Source organism: Xyrauchen texanus, chromosome 15, assembly GCF_025860055.1.
Source record: "Xyrauchen texanus isolate HMW12.3.18 chromosome 15, RBS_HiC_50CHRs, whole genome shotgun sequence".
Lineage (NCBI taxonomy): Eukaryota > Metazoa > Chordata > Actinopteri > Cypriniformes > Catostomidae > Xyrauchen > Xyrauchen texanus.
Window position 1 is genome coordinate 23928589 of NC_068290.1, and position 22380 is coordinate 23950968.

A 22380-nucleotide genomic window follows, 5' to 3' on the forward strand; every position below is an offset into this window, starting at 1 on the left:
AGACATCCTCACTATGCAACATGTTTCACAAGTGCCTAAAACTTTTGCACAGTACTGTAAATCACTGAGATAAAATGTATTCTAATGGTTGATGTGAACATTAACTGAAGCTCCTGACTCATCTGTATGATTTTATACATTACACAGCTGCCACATTATTGGCTGATTAGATACTGGCATGATTATGTAGATGTACAGGTGTCCCTAAGAAAGTGACCGGTGAGTGTATATTCACATATATTTAAATGTGGATGGTCCTCCATAGGTCCAGCCTTTTCAATCCATAACCTGCTCTGGCTCCTCTCTGATCATCACTCAGATTTTCTTCTGTGCAAATGTAATCCTGCTTCACACTGTAACCAGTTACTGTAAGATACATTTAGCTTCTTTGACAGCTTGATGATGGGCAGCACACATTTCATATTCTTTCTCAACAACTTCCATAACAGAGCAGACATACTGTTGATTTATGTGCACTTTGAACACATTTGTATTTATCATAATTTACCATTTACATTGCGTGAAAGCCACCCTCTCGTCCAGCTGTGGATATTTGTCCTGATGGTGTGTATTTAAAGATTAATATGGAATTATTTTTTTTTACAGCAGGCCAAATTGAAATCTGCTTGAGTGGAAACACTCTAAGCAACATAGCCTACACTTAATGCAACATTTGTATTGGTATCATATAACAAACATTTTAAGAAACATAATGGTGCTGCAAGATCTTCATCATTCCTTTGACTGATTGTTGATGGACTACATCTGAATGTTTAAAACATACAGTAGGATACTACTTTAGTTCAAACTTCAAAGCATGTGTTGTGGTGACAAATGAGACCTCTCTTTACAAAGAGAAAGAACCTTTACTATGTAATCATGTGGCCAATTACATTAAACAATGAAATGTATCTCATTGGCTGTGTGAAGCAAGTAAAGTTAAAATGTGAGTGTTATTTTATTGGCTTGTTAGCATAGTAAGATTCCAGTGGTAGCTTTTTTTTTTCCTCCACTGAATGTTTTTCAGAGTGAGGTTCTTTTTGAAAGTAAGTTTCTATTGTAAGCATACAGCTTAAATAAATGGCTATAAAAAATGGACCCAATAAAGGGGCATTTTGTCACACCCTGACTGGCTATTTTATTACATCCATTACCCCCACTGCTTTATTATTGTTTCCTTTATGTTTGCACTGTTGTGTTGCATCGTGCCGTTATTGCTGGTCTTGCGCTAGCAAACAATGCTAATTCTACTGTATCTCTGCAATGGCAAATAAACGGATTCAATGTTCCTTTTAAATTTGTAGTAAAATAGTTTTAATGGATATTTTGATAAATAAAATAAATCTCTGAAAAGTGGTCCAAGGATGCTCCAAGCCCAAACACACCTAAAATAGCAGGTTAGACTTTCTTTTAAGTCGTTACCATTGTAATGGGTGAATTATAAAGATAATGATAGAGCTGCTGGTAATCGGAAGTGTGACATTCCGTGCGTCCGTAAGCGAGTCGCTTTATTTCAATGCCCAACATCGATTGTCGTTGCCACACCTCTGATTTCTAGACAGGAAAAGAAGATCGATACTCCTGTGTTAAATCTATGGAGCTTAGATAGAGAACTTTGCTGTAGTCACTATCCTAATTACAACGTGACTACAGCGCACCCGTGAGGTCAGAAACCGTCATTACATTTCACGGGACGCAGCATGTTAGTGGGTGGAGATCTTCGATCATATGTTTATTCTAATTTGACAATCTTTCGATGAATGTTTGTGTGTGATCTCAAGCAATACTCAATTTTCAAATGACTGGAGTTGGAGTTTTAAGTTGTGCTGCTCCAATAAAGAGAACAGAGTAAGTAGCCACAAGGGAAGAGTTACACTCACACGCTCTCTCTCTCTCTGAGAAACACATGCCCACATACACACAAAATCACAGTGGTTTCCAAAGAAATTATCAAATCATTTTAACAGGTTTAAAAAGAACAGGACACCATGATACTGTTTTTTATATAAATCCTTCAATGACATTTCCCACTTTCCAACACACTCACTCAAACTTTCGTAGTCACGCAAACTCTCTAGTCCACAAACTATTTACATCCTCACGATCTCTGTGTTTTCATCGAGATTATCTTCCTTCTTCAAAATGTTCTCAATTACACCTCTACCATCCATTGTGCCCAATGAAATTTTTTTAAAGGAGCCACTGATGACATCACGCCCTAGAGTTGCGTTCCTCCTCCTCATTTTCCAGCTGGTATGCGGGTCTGTAGCGGGTCACAGCTCTCCCATCCATCACTTTAAGAGAAGGATTCCTGCAAGTGTTATCCATACTGCCCAAAGAAGTGTATCTATGGGAGAGATAGATGCAAGCATGAGCAAAGCACATCCATTAGCAAATTATTCTGAAGTATTACTGAAATGTGAAGACTGATTGTGAAGAGAGGTTTCTCACCCTTTATCATACAGAATACAGTATGGCACATACAGTGTTCTCAGGAATGACCAGATATCATGATAAGTCCAGTTCTGCAGACAGAGAGAGAGAGAAAGATGGTGGATATTAAGCGAACATCTAAAAGTTACATAAAAGTCATTTAGATCCCAGATCATTTGCAATTCTGAGAATATGCTGTACTGCTGTGTCTTTTCCATAAGCAGCTCTGATTAAGATGATGGAGTTGCTGCGTAATGGTCACGGAGAACCTCATTCATCATCATTCACCATCTCTTGGCTGTTTCTGCTGCCAGCGTACATGAGTGAGTGGGAGAGATGACAGTGATTTACTGACTGTAGAGTCAGTTCAAAAACTACGGAATAGGCAAGATTGTTTTAGGCCTTTCTGTTTCTTTCTCTGTGTTTCTATTTCTGTGTGTGCAGGGGTGTAAAGTAACTGAGTAAAAAGACTTGAGTATTATTTTTGTGTTAATCTTTACTCAAGTGCAATTTAAATGGAATACTTGTACTTTTACTTAATTACATTTCCAAAGGAAAAATAGTACTTTTTACTCCTTTGAACTGTATTCAAACTTGAAAAGTACTCAAAAATGTTTGCATATCATTTTGTTTAGTCTTACTGGACTAAAGCCACTTTTCACTGCATCCAACAAACAACAGATGACACCACAGGTCAGTCATTTCAAATAGTTTCGCCTGGTGTGATGTAGAGTTTTTTTTCTTTCTTTTTTCTCCCCTTTTTCTCCCCCATTTTGTCACACCCAATTTCCAAGCAGTGTTGAGTTCTATCTGCATAGGTGATATTTCAGATCTTATTTGAGCTTCGGATATGTTTAAATGTTTGTGCAACTACCTGACTGAATGTGATGTATTCATTCAAAACTATGAGCACAAAGCAATAAACACTTGTGTTTTTTGTGCTATAATTTATTCTAAATGCCTGCCACTTCTACAGATTGGACAGTTATGAAGTCAAAAATTATCATTCTCGTTGCAAATTATATATAAAAACAAAAGGCATTTGTAATTAAATGTATACAAGTAATTTATTTCTACACTTGTCTCCATATTTAAATCATATCTATGAATTTCTACTCCCTATTTGCTGGATTATTATTGTTGTTGGGCAACTATGCATTATAATAATATTATATAATAAAAATATTGGAATCTAAGTAAATATTCATTATGAATTGTATTGAATTTATCCATCTGTTCAACAGCAAGGTTTGGTAGCATACCTCAGAATACAATTAACAAAATCAACAACATTACTAACTTTCTTTTACATTTGTTTTATATCTTTCTCTAAGGTCTCAAGGGCCTGGGTGGTCTGACATCGCAATTTGTGAGTGCCTTCTCTCACACAAGATCTGTGGTTCATTTCACATCTCAGGGCAGTTCCGAGGTGAAATGTCCACTGTGTGGTGCTAAAAGTAAGTGAAATGTTCTCATGAACAGATGAGGTTATGGTTAATTTTCTATCGAGATTTAAATAAAAAAAACCGACCTCTCTACCCTAAAACTAACCAATATTGCATAAAAAGCAAATGTGAGATGAAAAACACAATTTCTGAAATTACATGAACAACACATTTCATGTAATTTTGTGGCAGTTCTATGACACTTTCGGCTCACGTGTCGACTCGTGTGCTCTTCAGGACTCGTACAGGTCGTTTGCATCGCATATGCGACACTATCAGTTGCACTACCACACAATTTGATCACTTAAACAAGCTTGTAAATGTAGATGGTAATGTAATGCAAATGTTAAACTGAAACATGCACTATAGTAAGAGTGTTTAGATGTCATAAGATTTTGAGAGGAGCAGGGCAAAAAGTGTTTATGAACTGATAATCTGCCGTTTTACACATGATCTGGCGCTAAAACAACAAGTCATTGTTGTTTTAGCGCCTCTAGTGTTCATTCCATTTATTCATTTGGCAGACGCTTTTATCCAAAGTGACTTTCAAAAGAGGAATACATTGTAAATGAATAATTCCACCAGGAAATTATGTACAACAGGCCACATAAAAATAATTTAGCAAAAATATGGTTATTATAACATGATTCTTTGAACACCATGTCATCTAAGACAGTAAAAAGGTGACTTAACAAACCAATAGAATTTAACAACATCCTTTCTCACTTTTAATTTTTTAATGCTAATGTACAATTTAATATGAATACTTTATATTTTTGGATAGATACTTGGACTTTTAATTGAGGAAAATTTTCTCTCAGTATCCAAACTTTCATTTTGTATTTTACACCCCTGTGCATGTGTGTATGTGTGATTTCATTTGTTCTCCGCTCACTATTTCAAAACAAACACAGTACATCACCACACTCGGGGTCCGCACACTTTCTGACTGATACATTTCCATGACTTTTCCATGACCTTTCCAGTCATTTATTACTGGATAATAGTGATATGAATATTAAGGAATGTAACGATTCCAGTTCCTTAACAGTTTATTTTAGGACTTTTGAGTAAGAAATACAGGTATGAAGCAACCTCAGCAACCTGTTACCAAATGATGAGATGATAATTTCATAGTTAAACAGACCAGATTCTTGCAAATGGTGTGTTTGCACAGACTTTACAATTGAGATATTTATTAATTTTTATTTTATTTTTTTAAATAAAATGCCCCAAATTACAACAAAATTCAAAATGTATATCTTTAACTACACATCGTTATATCAACAACCATCCAGTAATTACTCTGATTTAAGTCCCACAAGCCTTAAGTACACATTACTGATTAATTTTGAGTCAGAGATGATAAAATGAACAATTTGCGATTCAGTAAGTTACTGATTCACTTAAAAGAACAAGGTACTTTTAAAGCTTTTACATTTCATGTAATTGTCTTTTTATTTAATTACTTTTTGTGCTTTAGACAATACAACAAATTAGAAGATAAAATGTACTTGCCCTTTTTATTTTTCTACATATTGTCACTGCTGCAAATGCAAATAAAAACTTAGAGGAAAAAAAAAGTACATGCGCATGTCAGCGTCATTTAAAGGTTTTCGCCTCTGCGGTCATGCGACTCCTTTTCTCACATTCTTTTTAATAATTTGGGAAATTTGCAAGGGATTGTTTGCCTTGATGTGTAGCCTACCGATTGAGAAGCATTCTATGTGTCGTGCTGCTCAATAGAGCATCAGGAAACACAAAGTAGATTAGCGCTGTGCTGCATTCGCATCGGCAGAAGAAAGTCATGAAAATCATAAGTTTCCAAAACTACTGGATAAGGATTCAAATTAATTTATATTCAGACCAATTCACTAATGAATCATTCAAAGCAATCTGACCGATTCATTGAAAAGAACCGACACAAAAAGAAAGAGTCGCTCACAAATCAAGCATCACTATGGCTAGCAAGCAAGTTGAACTTTACACAAGCTGCACACAAGAACAATATCTGACTGATTAAATATTTGGAATATGTGGAGAAAAACTAGAAAGATTTACATTCACTATAGTAATGTCCATGACTTTTTTTTAATGTCCATGATACACGAAATGTAATTATTACATTTCCTGGTATGTCCAGGTTTTATTATGACTGTGGGAACCCTGCACACTCCACTTACATTGTGCGGATGTGTGCGTGTGATCTAGTCCCTCACCAGTAGAGGGTTGACCCTCATGTAATCAGGCCAGCCCGGGTCTGTGGGACAGAGGGGTGTCAGCATGTGTGAATAAGGGTCGGTTCGTCTTGTTCCCATCAGAACAGCCAGTAACTCCGGCCTCCTCTCCTGCACCTCACTCAGTGCCTGCTGAATACTGCCCTCCACTGAGAACAGGTCAAGGTCATATCTACAGAAGAGAAAGAAAAAAGAATAAAAATACACCTATGGTGTTTTTGATTGACAATGATGAATTAATGATGGCTTGATGTGGATCCCTGTTAAATGCACTAGTGTAACAGACTGCTACTAGTTGTTCAATAGTTAGGACATGTTAGGGTTGCTATGGTTTACAGAAAGCACATCTCATCTATTCTGGAAAACTTGACAATTTTGAAGTGATGTGTCAAAGGTGAAGTATTTTCAGAACATAAGAACATAAATATGCTGTTTGGATCAGAAGGGACTAAATCATATGATTATATATGCCATTTCCCGATGCAGCCAACCAGTTCTGGGAGAGATGCCAGAGGCACCACTTTGTGATTTACCTGCTTGGGAGGTAGGAAAAGAGTTCCAGACTGATGCCCTCTTTTAAATCATTGTTGTGCCTATTATCATGCATCTGTTCTTACCTATTAATTGTATCCTGCAAGAATCTCTCCATTTCAGGAAAAGGAGAGAGAATTCGAATGTACAAAGCTTTTACTCTGTCTTTGCCATCTGGATAACGCCTGAGAAAGAGAAAGAGTTCAAAATCAAAATGGTCTTAATTTTTCAAAGTAATGTGCCATCAGGGTGTCATGTTTACAAATGAAAAAGCTGAAGCATCCATGTGATTGAGTAAAGCTCATGTAACTAAGGCATAAGCACAGATTGCTGCACCCTAGTGTGAGTTCAGTGAAAATGCATGTAAAAGCTGAAAATAGCTCTGCATGACCTTTGATTTTAGGATGCATAAGCAACACTTAAAGGGTTAGTTCACCCAAAAATTTAATTTCTCTCATAATTTACTCACCCTCATGCCATCCCAGATGTGTATGAATTTCTATTCTTCTGCTGAACACAAATGAAGATTTTTATAAATATATCTCAGCTCTGTTGGTCCATTTAATGCATGTGATTGCTGACCAAGCCTTTGATGTTCCAAAAAGGAGATAAAGTCAGCATAAACACAATCCATAAGACTACAGTGTCTAAGACTACTCCATGTCTTCTGAAGCGATCCAGTTGGTTTTGGATTAGAACAGACCAAAATATAACTCCTTTTTCACTACATCTTGACAGCTGTCTCCTTGGGGATCATGATTTCAAGCTCGATTACACTTCCTGTAGTACCATCTAGGGCTCTGTGCATGTGTTAAGTGCTAGGAAGTGTATTCAAGCTTGTACAATCAATACGTGATTGTAAATTAGAGAATTTTCATTTTTGGGTGAAATATCCCTTTAATGTATAAATTATATTACATCACATATGATAACACATCAAATCAAGAGGCATCTACAAACATATGTTAGAATTCTAACAGGGCTCTATGCTATCATTTTTGTTTAGGAGCACTCATGCCCCTAAGTGAAACATTTTAGGGGCACAGTTACAAATTTATGGGCACTATATGAATATATTTCAATATATTCAAATTGATCTGTTAAGCATTGTATAATGCAATAATGCTTAATGTTAAGGAGATATAAAATGTAAACTTTCAATGACACGCACATAACTACCTCGCAAAGATGCATTTCTGCATGCATAGGCCAACATACTGTTTTTTAATTATTTTTATAGGAATACTGTATGCACCGATGTGCCAAAACATTATGACATAATATGCTGTTGGTCCGCCGCATGCCGCCAAAACAGCGCCGACCCACCGAGGCATGGACTCTACAAGACTCCTGAATGTGTCCTTTGGTATCTAGCAGCAGATCATTCAAGTTCTGCAAGTTGGAGCCACCATGTATCGAGCTTATTGGTCCAGCACATACTATAGGTACTCAATCGGATTGAGATCTGAGGAACTTGGAGGTCAGGGTAACATCTTGAACTCTTCATCATGATCCTCAAACCATTCCTGAACAATGTGTGCAGTGCGGCACGGCGCATTACCCTGCTGAAGGAGGCCACTGCCATCAGGGAATACCATTGCCATGAAGGGGTGTACCTGGTCAGCAACAATGTTTAAGAAGGTGGCAAGTGCCAAATTGATGTCCACATGAATGGCTGGACCCAGGGTTTCCCAGCAGAACATTGCCCAGAGCGCCACACTCCCTCCACCAGCTTGTCTTCCCACAGTGCATCCATCAGCCCGCCGATCTGCTCAAATTCCTTCAGTTCATTCACTCTCCCGGTGTCTTGTGTGCTGCATTTGGGTTCTGTTCTCGTTTTTTCAAAAAAGCTTCGTGTGCTCAGTTCTTTACCCAATTCAAGTGATTTACTTGTTTTTTTTGCTTGAGGCAGGCCAATAATTTGCCCCTTCTGAAACACAGGATCATCTTTTCCACAACCACAGATTCAACTTCTGACATGCTTGTTTAAGAAATGAGAAGCTACACACTGCAACAGTTAGGGTTAAAAGAACTGTTGGCAGCTGAAACATATTAATCACTGCAATAATGATCCAATCATAAGCTCTTAAGTATCTGCTTATTTAAATCTAAACAGAGACTTTTTTTGGCCAGGAAGTGTAGTATCGATTGTTTTATATTTAAACCACAAAATTATATGTGAAATGCTTTGCTAGGAAAATGTGCCTGTGTGGAAAGACATCAATCATGTCAAAGTAACCATGGTGTAAAGATAAAAATATATATTTATCCAGCTTTATTACTTTTCAGTCTAACCCTTGGTTTTAATTTGATCTTTCTTACCTTTTTAGAGCAGCATAATACAAATGCAGTAGAGCTGTGCAGTCCTTGCCACCGTTAAAGCCAACACAGATTTGATTAGCTGAATACTGTTCCAGTGCCGTCTCAATGGTCCTCAAAGCTGTTCCTACTTTTTGCCCCAGTGGTGAACCTATGGGACATTTAATCAAACAGAGTTCCCTTTCAGATCTTACAGCTAATTTAAGACATGTTAACTAGGTTCTTCTCACCTAATTAAATGGATGTTTAAACTAGTTAAGGTCAAACACAACTGGATATAGCAACAGTAATATTCACTAGGGTGTCACTCATGATCAATGAAATATCACTTTCTCTCCATCTTTATCACTTTCCCTTGATCTGTTCTCTCTGCACACCACTTTCTCTTTCTCGCCCATTCCCTTACCAGTGTTTGAGAGCGAGTATACCTCTTCAGTGGCGATTGAGACTGGGTCAAGGATGAGAGGTACCATACTCCCTTTAGGTAGTTCTTCTGTTAGCTGAGCTTGTGCCTGTTCCACCTCCTCTGTACAGCCTGTATCCAGAACCAATCGGACACGATGGTAATTGCTCAGCCAGTCTGGGTAAGAGCCCAGAGAGATTCGCTTGCCCCAACCCGCCTGGAGCTTTGTCAGAACCGGGGCTATCTCTGTCTCATCTGCATCCACAAACACTTCACGGGTGTGAAAGGTGGTACCAGAACCTGAAAACAAATGGACAAGTCCATTAAAGGACCGTTCCAGCAGAGAGGGGATGCCAGGGAACATGTATACGTTGTGGACACTGACTAAAGGGTAGCGATTTTGCTGGCCTGTCTGACGGTCTGTGCCAAAATTGAGTTTGGCAGAAACAGGGACCATAGCAAGCTTCAAAGTGGCACTGTTGGGATCGACCACACCAAAGAACTCCTCCACTAGCCTTGTCAGTTCTGGGTGGGCATGCAGGCCTTCGCCAAATTCCATGGCAACACTCTCAAAAGTGACATCATCGTGGGTGGGGCCAACGCCACCAGATGTGATGAGATGAGTAACGGAGGAGGAAAGCTGGGCCACTTCTTTAGCGATCACTTCTTGGATTTCAGGTACCACAGTGATGCGCTGTATGGTGACGCCAAGCTTGCGGAGTCCGCGGCACAGGAAGGCACTGTTCGTGTCAACAGTGTGGCCCTGTAACATAGATTGACAAAACTGTGTTTAGCACATTTTTAATTTAGCACTAAAAAAAAAATCAATTAAGAGATCTGCACTATATTTATTGTCCATTGCAATACATAACCCATATCATTTTACTCTCGCTGTTATATAAATATCAGTAATCACATAAATGAAAGGGATTATTATAGGTTCGGAATAGCATACTACCATACTATTTCTATCTATTGCAGAAATATTAGGTGAATTATGGTAGTGTACTATTTCGAAGCTTATTACTTATCAATAGCTATTGGATTTTCACCTTGAGGATCTCATCTCCTATGATGAGAACTGCAGCTGTGACAGTGCCACCATTCTCCGTGGAGAAAGCATTGCAGTTCTGAGCCATTGGGATTATTTGAGCTCCAACTCGCCAAATCCTCACAACTACCCTGCTAATCGGGGCCAATGCCTGCAGCATTCAGCCCAAAAAAAAAAAAATGACACTGGAGACAGGCAGCAAAATAAAAATGAAGAGTGATGCTCTGTTGGAAACAAGCAGAAAAATCTGAGCAATAAAAAATAAAATTTCTATATACAAAATGCAGTATTACTTGCACCATCACTACATAAAACATACCAAAAATTTACACAAATAAAAATAAAAAAATTATAAATCTAAAAGACCTAAAAATGTAAATATAAAAGATATAATTTCAGATACAGAGAATAATTTTAAAACTGAAAGCAACAATAAAACACTTTCTTAAAACTACGTTAATACACACCATTCCAGGGAAACTATATGCTTGAGTTAACTATATCATAAACTACTTTCTATATCATATCTGTCAAAAAATATTAATAATTTCATGCCAAATACCATCAAGTGTCCCAAACAGTTAAATATAAATTGTCTACATCAGTGGTTCCAACCCTGTTCCTGGAGCGCTCCCAGAATAATCGTAGAAAATTATTTCTTTCTTTCATCACATTCACAGTGGGTCAGAGGTTTACATACACTTAGTTAGTATTTGGTAACATTGCCTTTAAATTGTTTAAATTTGGTCAAACCTTTTGTGTAGCCTTCCACAAGCTTCTCACAAGAAGTTGCTTGAATTTTGGCCCATTCCTCCAGACAGAACTTGTGTAACGGAGTAAGGTTTGTAGGCCTCCTTGCTTGCACACACTTTTTCAGTTCTGCCCACAAATTTTCTATCGGATTGAGGTCAGGGATTTGTGATGGACGCTCCAATACCTTGACTTTGTTATCCTTCAGTCATTTTGCCACAACTTTGGAGGTATGCTTGGGGTCGTTGTCCATATGGAAGACCCATTTGCGACCAAGCTTTAACTTCCTGGCTGATATCTTGAGATGTTGCTTCAATACATCCACATAAATTTCTTTCCTTAAGATGCCATCTATTTTGTGAAGTGCACAAGTCCCTCCTGCAGCAAAGCACCCCCACAAAATGATGCTGCCACCCCCATGCTTCATAGTTGGGATGATGTTCTTCGGCTCGCAAGCCTAAACCTTTTTCATACAAACATAACAATGGTCATTATGGCCAGACAGTAAAATATTTGTTTCATCAGACCTGAGGACATTTCTCCAATAATTAAGATCTTTGTCCCCATATGTCTTTTTGGCAATTTTGGAGCAGCCTTTCATGTTATGTCAATATAGGACTTGTGTGGATATAGACACTTGTCTACCTTTTTCTTGTAGCATATTCACAAGGTCCTTTGCTGTTGTTCTGGGATTGATTTGCTCTTTTCGCACCAAACTACGTTCATCTCAAGGAGACAGAATGCGTCTCCTTCATGAGCGTTATGAAGGCTGTGTAGTCCCATGGTGTTTATACTTGCGTATTATTGTTTATACATATGAACATGGTACCTTCAGGCATTTAGAAATTGCTCCCAAGGATGAACCAGACTTGTGAAAAAAGAAATGTCAGAGGTCTTGGCTGATTTCATTTGATTTTCCCATGATGTCAAGCAAAGAGGCACCGAGTTGGAAGGTAGGCCTTAAAATACATACTAAAGGCTTCACATAATTTTTTGTAATTTTACAAGCTTCTTAGAGGCACAGTTAACTTAGTGTGTGTAAACTTCTGACCCACTGGAATTGTGAGTCAATTAAAAGTGAAACAATCTGTCTGTAAACAATTGTTGGAAAAATTACTCATGTCATGCAAAAAGTAGCTGTCCTAAACGACTTGCCAAAACTATAGTTTGCTAATATGAAATCTGTGGAGTGGTTTAAAACATTTTTTTAATGACTTTAACCTAAGTGTATGTAAATTTCAGACTTTAACCGTACTATATATCTATCTGCAGTGCAATACGTCACAGCGGTTTAGTGGAAGTTAGGTTGGAGCTAATTACAACACAACAATCATGGCGGAGAAAACGGTGAGTTGTTGTCTTTGTAATATCTTAATAAATCTATAATTATTTGTTGAACAATAAATCTATATATTAATCTTTAGTTTTTTTCTGCTTACTACTCAATCTGTAGGTGTGTTTATTTTTATTCCTATTGAAGCTTGAATTATTTGTCATGCTTTATTATATCAAATATTTTTCTGGTGACATTTTGATTACCCTTCAGATGGTGTTTTTTAAACTGGCATTGCCATTAAGTCACTTTAGTTTTTATATAGATATATATATGAATATATTTCTGAATATAAATGGTTTGTTCCCTTTTGTTTTGTTTATTTAGGCCTATGGTTTGTGAGTTTATGGTAGCTTACTAATACTCTTGTTGCATTGGTCCAAGTTCCCGAAATTGAGCACTGCGTGTGGTGCATTTTTCCCCTTGTAGAGACATATTACAGACATATGCAAAACCTGTTGCTGCGATTTTCACTGCAACTTTTACATGACAAGTGTGTTTAAGAAGACAAGAATGGACAAATTAAAACTGAATCTCCATAGCCACTCCAAGGCAGTTGTCAATAGAGATACAAACATCTTGAGTTGTTTGTCATTGTATGCAGCACACATATTTATATTTACTTTACTTTACTTTTCACAAATGTGGCTTAGGCTGTAGAGCACCACCCCATTACCTCCATCTGTACTGAGCAACTACAGTTAAGGAGAAACTATTTTGAAAATCATTCACATTTGTATACATAAACAGCATCCCACTTCAGCCAAAGTGACACCAACCACCATTGAAACAGTGCCCACACCAGCAGTCAGAGACACACCATCAACCACCAGTGCAACAGTGCCCATGCCAGTGGTCAGAGGCACGCCATCAACCACCAGTGCAACAGTGCCCACGCCAGTGGTCAGAGACACACCATCAACCACCAGTGCAACAGTGCCCAGACCAGTGGTCTGAGACACACCATCAACCAACATTGCCCACACCAGTGGTCAGAGACACACCATCAACCACCAGTGCAACAGTGCCCAGACCAGCAGTCAGAGACACACCATCAACCACAGTGCAACAGTGACTGCATCAGTAATCAAGACTGTGGGGTTTTCATGCTAATGGTGAGCAATCCAGAGAAATCATGTTTGATATAAATAAACCTATATCTGGTGTGCTTTAAAAGTATTTGTTGGAAGAAACATCAACATGCATTTACATTCATTCAGTTGGCAGATGCTTTTATTGAAATCAACACGCAGTGCATTCAATCTATTGACTAATAAAATGTATGCATTTCCTGGGAACTCATGTTGTTACTATCATCCTTTCTCGGTCTCTAATGGTTGAAATGCAGGAGCTCTGTAGCTCAACTGTTAGAGAATGTATCATGTTTAACCTATATACAATACAATAAGCACATATTTGCATAATACTTTTAATGCAATTTGAACTGTTCTTAAAATGTAAATTGTTGTTTTTCCCAGTATGCGCTGCAAACTGTCTTGGGTGCACCCTTTGATTTTACCTCTGTATGTCATTACCACTTCAAGAAATTAAATTGGACTTCATGCTGTTGTTGCAGTTGACATTTAAAAATTGTCTTTTGTTTTCTGTCTTCAAGTGTGACCTTTTAATTATAAGGAAATGAAGGACTCTCCGGAATTATCTCTGAAAAGGTATATCCCCATTTCCCTCCAGACCACACTAACCACCCCCTGAATGACAATTCTAAATCAACCAAAAATGTTACAGGACAGAAGCCTTTGCTCAGGAGTCACTTCCAAAAGGAGAACAAGGTACTCCCAGCAGCAATGAAATATGTGCCAAATATAGACATATGCATACAGACAGGGTATGGAGGGTTACTTTTGAAATGTATTCCAATACAGATTGCAGAATACATGCTGTAAAATGTCATTTGTAACCGTTAGATTACTCAAGATCAGTAACGTATTCTAAATACTTTGGATTACTTCTTCAGCACTGGTCGATTTTTTTTTTCAATTGTTTTGACTACAAACTCTGCCAGTACAGTAGGACAAAATACAGATTTTAAAAATACATTCTCTGAAAAACCTAAATATCTTATACAGTGTTGTTTCAAAAAACAGATTAATCTTGTCTAAACAAGAAAAATCTTGTTTTAAGGATTTTTTTGATATTTTTACATGAAAAGAAAACAATACAATAATTATCATGAATAAGATTTTTGCCTGATAAGGTCTTACTAGAAAAAAATTAATTATGATCCAACGTGAATTTTTTCTTGATAACAAAATATGATCTTGTCTGGTAACATGTGCATGTAAAATGGCTAGAAATTGCATTTTAGCTTTGCGTAAAGCTGACAATTTAGGTTTATTTCTATTTCTTCTGTTCCAAACTTACTTCTCTGTTTGCTCGTACGAATGTAACACATTATAAGAATGTGTTTCACTGCTGTTCAAATTAATTTTAGAATGCATCATTTATATGTATAAATTGTATTTTCCATCTGAAATTATTAAATATTAAATTAAACAAATGACAATAAATTGCAAAGTAATCTCTCAGTAATCAAAATACTTTTTTAATATAACTGTATTCTAATTACCAATTATTTTAATTGTAACTGTAGTTGAATGCAGTTACTTATATATATATATATATATTAAATACAAAATAGATGTAATCCTGTTACATGTATTCCGTTACTCCCCAACCATGCAAACAGATATGTATGCATATATATCTCTTGCTAATATATCAAACACAGCTGAAAGCTTTTTGATTCATTAAATGAAGCTTAACATTAACATTGGCTTTGTGCATGTCTTAAGGTCAATATTAGGTCAAAATGGCAAAAAGGAAACAGCTTTCTCAAAATATTCGTCAGTCAATCTGTGGATCGGGACGTGGTCATGTGCCTGTCACTGGGAAGATAATACGGCTCCCACGTCCTTCCTACTTGAACCCCTCTACACAATCATTGTTTTGGGTAATGAAGGCTATACAGTGCTTGAACTTGCCAAAAACTGAAGATTTCAAACAAAGATATACACTACAGTCTTCAAAGGCAAAGGACAACTGGCTCTAACAAGGACAGGAAGAGATGTGGAAGACCAGATGTACAACTAAACAAGAGCATAAGTACATCAGAGTCTCTAGTTTGAGATATAGATGCCTCACATGTCCTCAGCTGACAGCTTCATTGAATTCTACCCACTCAACACCAGTTTCATGTACAACCTTAAAGAGAAGACTCAGGGGTGCAGGCCTTATGGGAAGTAAAAGCCACTAAACAGAAATGGTTAGAGTGGGCAAAGAAACACAGACATTGGACAACAGATAATTGGAAAAGAGTGTTAAGGATCTTAACCCCATTGAGCTTTTGTGGGATCAGCTAGACTGTAAGGTGCATGAGAAGTGTCTGACAAGACAGCCACATCTATGGCAAGTGCTACAGGAAGTGTGGGGTGAAATGTCACCTGAGTATCTGGACAAACTGACAGCTAGAATGCCAAGGATCTGCAAAGCTGTCATTGATGCAAGTGGATGATTTTTTTATGAGAACTCTTTGAAGTAGTTTAAGAAGTTTAAAAACTACTTTTTGTCGGGAAAAAGTACCAATTTATTTCCTTAAAGAGCAAAATCTGAACATTATTCAAAAAATTTGGCCGCCAGGGTTTATGACATTAAATGCCCATGCTTTGTTCCATTAGGTAATATTTGTAACATCATGAACATGAAATCATATTATCACATATAATATAGTCAAATGGGTAGCAACACTTTAAAATAAGGTTCCATTTGTTAAATGAAAAACAAAGAGCAATGCTTTTTCAGCGTTTGTTAATCTTGGTAAATTTTGTTTTTAACATTTACTAATATATATTTTTTTAATTAAAAGTTGTTTGTTAGTATTAGTTCATTCCTTACATCAGTTCCCTGAGACGAAGGGAACGAGACATCGCATAGCGACGCATATGGGGAATGCTTTTTTACACAACCTAGTTGAGACTTCTCTATAATGGCAATATTCTAATATTGGCTATGGTGTTTGAGCCCCACCTATTTTGGTGCAAAACTGTCCACTATAAAAATAGGTGCACAGACACATTTCCTCAAAATTTCTGACTGAGAACAAGGAGCGCATCATTCGTGCCTCAAGAACTCTTGAGTCTTGTAATGCGGCTAGCATTCGCAATGTCTCGTTCCATTCGACTCAGGTAACCAAGGTTACTTACGTAACCGAGACGTAGCTATGCATATGGGGAACAGAATTCCATCACGCAACACGTGACATAACTTTCCAGAGAGGAAACATGGCAGCGTAGTCTTGTGGGACGGCGACCAACATGACTATGCCACAGTGAGTGATCCTCGTGTTGGCCAAGAGGAGAGCACTCATAACAAATATATGAACTATAGTCATATAGAATGAATTAACTCCTTGTGAACCTAGTTGGGAAGGGAGTTTATAATGAAAGTGCTTGTGACTTTATGGTAAATTATAATGGCCTGAATGCAGGCGGTTGTGCAAATGATAGGGAGCCGATACTTAAAGGGAAGGGCTTAAGTATATATATATATTTGGCCAATGATTAGCAAGTGCTCTAAACAGAGTGGACTTGTGAAGAAAGAGACATCCTGATAAGATGGTGGCGCGGTAGCACGCAGCGGCCACTCCGGATCCACAATGGTGCTATTTTTGTTAAAAAAGCCCGACTTTTGCAACACATGGACATCGGAGCAACCGGTGTTCGTGTCTACCATCGCCAGACACTACTGAAATATAAGACTCATGCAAAAACCAAGCTGCATGATGACCTGCAGGAGGCGCTACGCGTACTCGGCTTGCTGCGGAGACCAGGCCTCCAGCTCTTGCCGTCGCCTGATGCCGGTGGCCGGGGAGAGGACGTCGTAAGCGGTGTGCTGAAAGCGAAGCGGAAAGAGGGCGGGGGTCCATGCTAGGCTAAAACAAACCCTAGCCAGCCGGCTCTCCCATCTATCCTGCTCTCAAATGTTTGCTCCTGGACAATAAACTGGACTATATCCGACTCCAGCAGGCTACGCAGCGTGAGTTTAGAGACTGCTGCGTCTTTGTTTTCACGGAGACGTGGCTCAGAGACAGAGTTCGGATGCCGCCATTCAGCTAGACGGGCTCGCCTCGTTTCGTGCCGACAGAAATACAGCTCTCTGCGGTAAGACTCGCGGTAGTGGCTTGTGTGTTTACATCAACACGGAATGGTGCAAGAACTCTATGCTAGTCTCTAGTTACTGTTCATCGCTGTTGGAGCTTGTGACTGTTAGATGCAGACCTTTTTATCTACCACGGGAATTCACCACTGTTTGCATAACCGAGTTTACATTCCCCAGCGCTAACGCTAAGGAAGCTCTGTGAACTGTATGGGGCTATGAGCGAACTGCAGAACGCTCACCCCGACGGACTGTTTATTGTCGCCGGAGATTTCAACCATGCAAATCTCAAGACAGTGCTCCCTAAATTCCATCAGTATGTGGACTTTGCAACGAGAGGGCGTAACGGCTTGATCATGTTTATACAAACATCCCAGGCGCGTGACGGGCGGAGCCCCGCCCCACCTCGCTACTCAGACCACATCTCTGTTATGTTAATTCCAGCATACAGACCGCTCGTCAGACGCACAAAACCGCTTCAGAAGCAGGTGAAAACCTGGCCAGCAGGAGCCATCTCTGCTCTTCAGGACTGTTTTGAGTGTACTGACTGGCACATGTTCAGGAGGCTGCAACATATGGCGATTCTACCAACTTGGAGGAATACACAGCATCAGTGACCAGCTACATCAGCAAGTGCATTGATGATGTCACTTTCTCCAAGACCATCACCACATGCTCCAACCAGAAGCCGTGGATGACTGCGGAGGTGCGCACGCTGCTGAGGTCCCGAGACTCCGCCTTCAGAGCAGGCGATAAGGCAGCCCTAAGAACAGCTAGGGCCAAACTGTCACGGGCAATCAGAGAGGCAAAGCGCGCATACGCCCAGAGAATCCACAGTCACTTCCAGGACAGCGGTGACACGCGGCGCATGTGGCAGGGCATCCAGGCCATCACCAACTACAGGACAACATCAGTTGCCTGTGACAAAGATGCCTCCCTTCCAGATGCGCTGAACGACTTCTACGCTCGGTTTGAAGTGCAGAACGGCGTGATGGCAAGGAAGTCCACCCCTCCTCCCAACGACCAGGTGCTCTGTCTTACCACGGCAGATGTGAGGAAAACTCTACGTAGAGTCAACCCACGGAAGGCTGCTGGACCAGACAACATTCCTGGCAGAGTGCTCAGAGGATGTGCAGACCAGCTAGCAGATGTTCTTACCGACATCTTCAACATCTCTCTGAGCAGCGCCGCCGTTCCAACGTGCTTCAAGGCCACCACCATCATCCCCATGCCAAAGAAGTCTTCAGTGTCCTGCCTCAACGACTACCGTCCCGTCGCACTTACACCCATCATCATGAAGTGCTTCGAGAGGCTCGTCATGAGGCAGATTAAGACCCAGCTGCCCCCTCACTAGACCCACTGCAGTTTGCGTATCGTTCAAACCGTTCAACGGACGATGCCATCACCACAACCCTCCATCTGGCCCTCACCCACCTAGACAATAAGGACTCATACGTTCGAATGCTGTTCATAGATTTCAGCTCAGCATTCAACACAATCATTCCCCAGCACCTGATTGGAAAGCTGAACCTGCTGGGCCTGGACACCTCCCTCTGCAACTGGATCCTGGACTTCCTGACTGGGAGACCTCAGTCAGTCCGGATCGGGAACAGCATCTCCACCACCACCACACTGAGCACTGGGGCCCCCAGGGCTGTGTGCTCAGTCCACTGCTGTTCACTCTGCTGACTCACGACTGTGCAGCAATGCACAGCTCGAATCACATCATCAAGTTCGCCGATGACACGACCGTGGTGGGTCTCATCAGCAAGAACGACGAGTCAGCATACAGAGAGGAGGTGCAGCGGCTGATGAACTGGTGTAGAGCCAACAACCTGTCCCTGAATGTCGACAAAACAAAAGAGATGGTTGTTGACTTTAGGAGAGCACAAGGTGAACACACTCCGCTGAACATCGACGGCTCCTCTGTGGAGATCGTCAAAAGCACCAAATTCCTTGGTGTTCACTTGGCGGAGAACCTCACCTGGTCCCTTAACACCAGCTCTATCACCAAGAAAGCACAGCAGCGTCTCTACTTTCTTCGAAGGCTGAGGAAAGCACATCTCCCAACCCCCATCCTCACTACATTCTATAGAGGGACTATTGAGAGCATCCTGAGCAGCTGCATCACTGCCTGGTTTGGGACTTGCACCGTTTCGGACCACAAAGCCCTGCAGAGGATAGTGAGGACAGCTGAGAAGATCATTGGGGTCTCTCTTCCCTCCATCAAAGACATTTACAAAAAACACTGTATCCATAAAGCAACCAGCATTGTGGACGACCCCACACACCCCTCACACAAACTCTTTACCCTCCTCCCGTCTGGCAAGAGGTACCGAAGCATTCGGGCCCTCACGGCCAGACTGTGTAACAGCTTCTTCCCCAAGCCATCAGACTCCTCAATACTCAGAGACTGGTTTGACACACACGTGTCCTGAGTTGCACTTTAATTACTGTCACTTTATAACTGTCTGCTACCTCAATAACTGCTATGTGCATAGAACATTATCTCATAGTATGTTATGTTTACATTTTTAGAAACTGTCATCTTTTTGCACTACTGAGTACTGGTCGGCGCTGCACTGTCTACTGTCCTGTTCATTGTCAGAAATTTGTTGTACTGTCCTGTACTTTTTGCACATGTTTGCACGTGCACTTTATACAGGTATATGTAGGTTTTTTTTTTTTATATAGGTATTTTATTTCGTTGTGTTGTCTCATGTGGTCCTTTGTTGTTTTTATGTAGCACCATGATCCTGGAGGAACGTTGTCTCGTTTTGCTGTGTACTGTACTAACTGTATATGGTTGAAACGACAATAAAAACCACTTGACTTGACTTGACTTGACATTACGTCTAGGATATAAAACCTTGCAAATGTGTTTTGAGAGGACCATCCTGCTGCAAAACATATGTCTTGTAAGGACACATCATTCATCCATGCCCAGGAGTTGGCCATGCCTCTAGTTGAGTGTGCTTTACCAAGTCTGACCCTGCAAATCATAAGCCAGGGTAATTGCATAGACAATCCAGTGAGAGAGCCTTTGCTTGGAGATGGACATTCCTTTTGTGCGTCCTCCATAGCATATAAAGAGCTGATCAGACAGTCTGAACTGACAAGTACACACAGGGCATTACAAATTCAATGATTGTTTCTCATTCGAATTAAATGGAGGAGGGAAGAAGGCCTGAAGGTGAACCACCTGCGCTTTGAAAGGCGTGGTTAGGACCTTGGGTACATTGCCTATCCTGGGTTTGACAGTGCCTCTTGAAAGACCAGGGCCAAACTCCAGACTCGTCGGCTGACAGTGCAAGCAGGTCTCCTACCCATTTTACTGAGGCCAGAGCCAGCAGTAGTGTGGTCTTAATGGAGAGCCTGCGCAAATCAACCAAAGGTTCGAAGGGGGGCCCTGCGAGAGCTTTTAGGACTAAAGTTAAGTCCCAAGTCAGGACTGTAGCCGGCCATGGTGGGTTTAATCGTCTTGCTCCTTTAAGGAACTTTAGGATTAAATCATTCTTGCCTATAGAGGCGCCAGCTTCATGTGCGTGATGCGCAGATATAGTTGCCACATACACTTTGAGCGTTGACGGGGTGAGTCCTGCATTTAATCGCTCTTGAAGAAATATTTGAATTTCATGCATGGGGCAGTTTACTGGGTCCTTGCCATGTGAGAGACACCACTCAGTGAACACCTTCCATTTTAGTGTGTAGAGGCGTCTCGTGGATTGAGCTCTGGCCTGTAAAATGGTGTTCATGACTGAACGTGTCAGTTCTGGCACATACAGTGTGCTCCGTTCTGGGGCAACATATGCAGGTTTCACAGCTGGGGCTGAGGATGCCAGATTGTGCCTTGTGCCTGAGAGAGGAGATTCCTCCTCATTGGTATTTTCCATGGCGAGCTGTACAGCATCTCCATAATTTCCAGAACCATGGCTGGTTGGGCCATATTGGAGCAAATAATAGAACCGTTAATAAAGTGATTTGATTTGATATAACTATGCAACGTCCAGTGTACTGAGTCGTAAGGGACTTTTGAGTGAGAACATTTGAGTGTTTAATTCTAATAAATCAAACAGAAGAAATTGCACTTTAAAACTGAAGAAATTACGCTTCAAAACTGTAGGTGGCGCTAGCGGTCCGGACTCGGAGACTGCTGTGGCTCTATTAGCTCCGACCTAACCTCCGGCCTGAGACGGCTGGCCTGAAACTCCTGTGACGTATGGCTCTGTAGATGCCCTTACCTGTGAGGCAGGTTACTGAATGTAGGTCACTCCTGTATAATGTAGTGTGTTAATCCGAGGAGTTTTTTGCTACCGATATATTCAGCGAAGCGCTTATCTCGTTTAAGACTGCGCCAGAGCCAAATGAATGACTTGAATACCCGCACACGCCGATGGTCAGCCAACTGAAAATGAAACCGTGTGATCAAAGTACAGTCACAGTTATTTGAGAAATACTACTCCGCATGCCTGTCATCGAGAGCTATGAAGCAATTATGTTGTAAACATTAATATCAGCCAACAGAAAGTGCAAAGACAATACTGAACCGCGATTCTGTTTTTTAAAAGTTGAGAATGATTTGTAAATATTTTTTATCAGACGAGAACTCACCCTAAACACGAACCCCGTTACATAGAGGAAATAAATCTTTGTTGTCATCCACCTCTCATGTGACGTCTGTCAGCCAATTAAAACGAGAAAGAGCT

The 22380-nt window shown here is 40.1% G+C and overlaps 1 protein-coding gene across 8 annotated transcripts; it reads right to left on the minus strand.

Annotated features, from left to right (window-relative positions):
* Positions 1-1146: 1146 nt before the first annotated feature.
* On the minus strand, positions 1147-22317 carry flad1 (flavin adenine dinucleotide synthetase 1). Of its 8 annotated transcripts, none has more exons than XM_052144493.1 (8): positions 22286-22317; positions 10421-11632; positions 9372-10131; positions 8969-9116; positions 6733-6831; positions 6098-6287; positions 2452-2525; positions 1147-2347 (listed from the first exon to the last, which is right to left on the minus strand). In XM_052144493.1, the coding sequence occupies exons 2-8, from the start codon at positions 10577-10579 to the stop codon at positions 2212-2214; spliced, it is 1566 nt and encodes a 521-aa protein (XP_052000453.1). In that variant the 5' UTR covers positions 10580-11632; positions 22286-22317; the 3' UTR covers positions 1147-2211. The 8 variants fall into 8 exon arrangements, 7 of the variants coding, with proteins under 7 accessions (XP_052000453.1, XP_052000455.1, XP_052000458.1 ...); XM_052144495.1 differs by having other exon boundaries at positions 10421-10643; positions 22286-22302; XM_052144498.1 differs by having other exon boundaries at positions 10421-10570; positions 22286-22296.
* Positions 22318-22380: the final 63 nt, after the last annotated feature.

What these genes read in the sequence shown, in the direction of transcription:
- flad1 (XM_052144493.1), bottom strand. Translation starts at nt 10,579, where the DNA reads ATGCTGCAGGCATTGGCCCCGATTAGCAGGGTAGTTGTGAGGATTTGG. An exon ending in TATTATGCTGCTCTAAAAAG is followed by an intron (nt 6,832 to 8,968) that starts GTAAGAAAGATC and finishes TCTCTTTCTCAG; the next exon opens with GCGTTATCCAGATGGCAAAG. An exon ending in TTGCAGGATACAATTAATAG is followed by an intron (nt 6,288 to 6,732) that starts GTAAGAACAGAT and finishes TCTCTTCTGTAG; the next exon opens with ATATGACCTTGACCTGTTCT.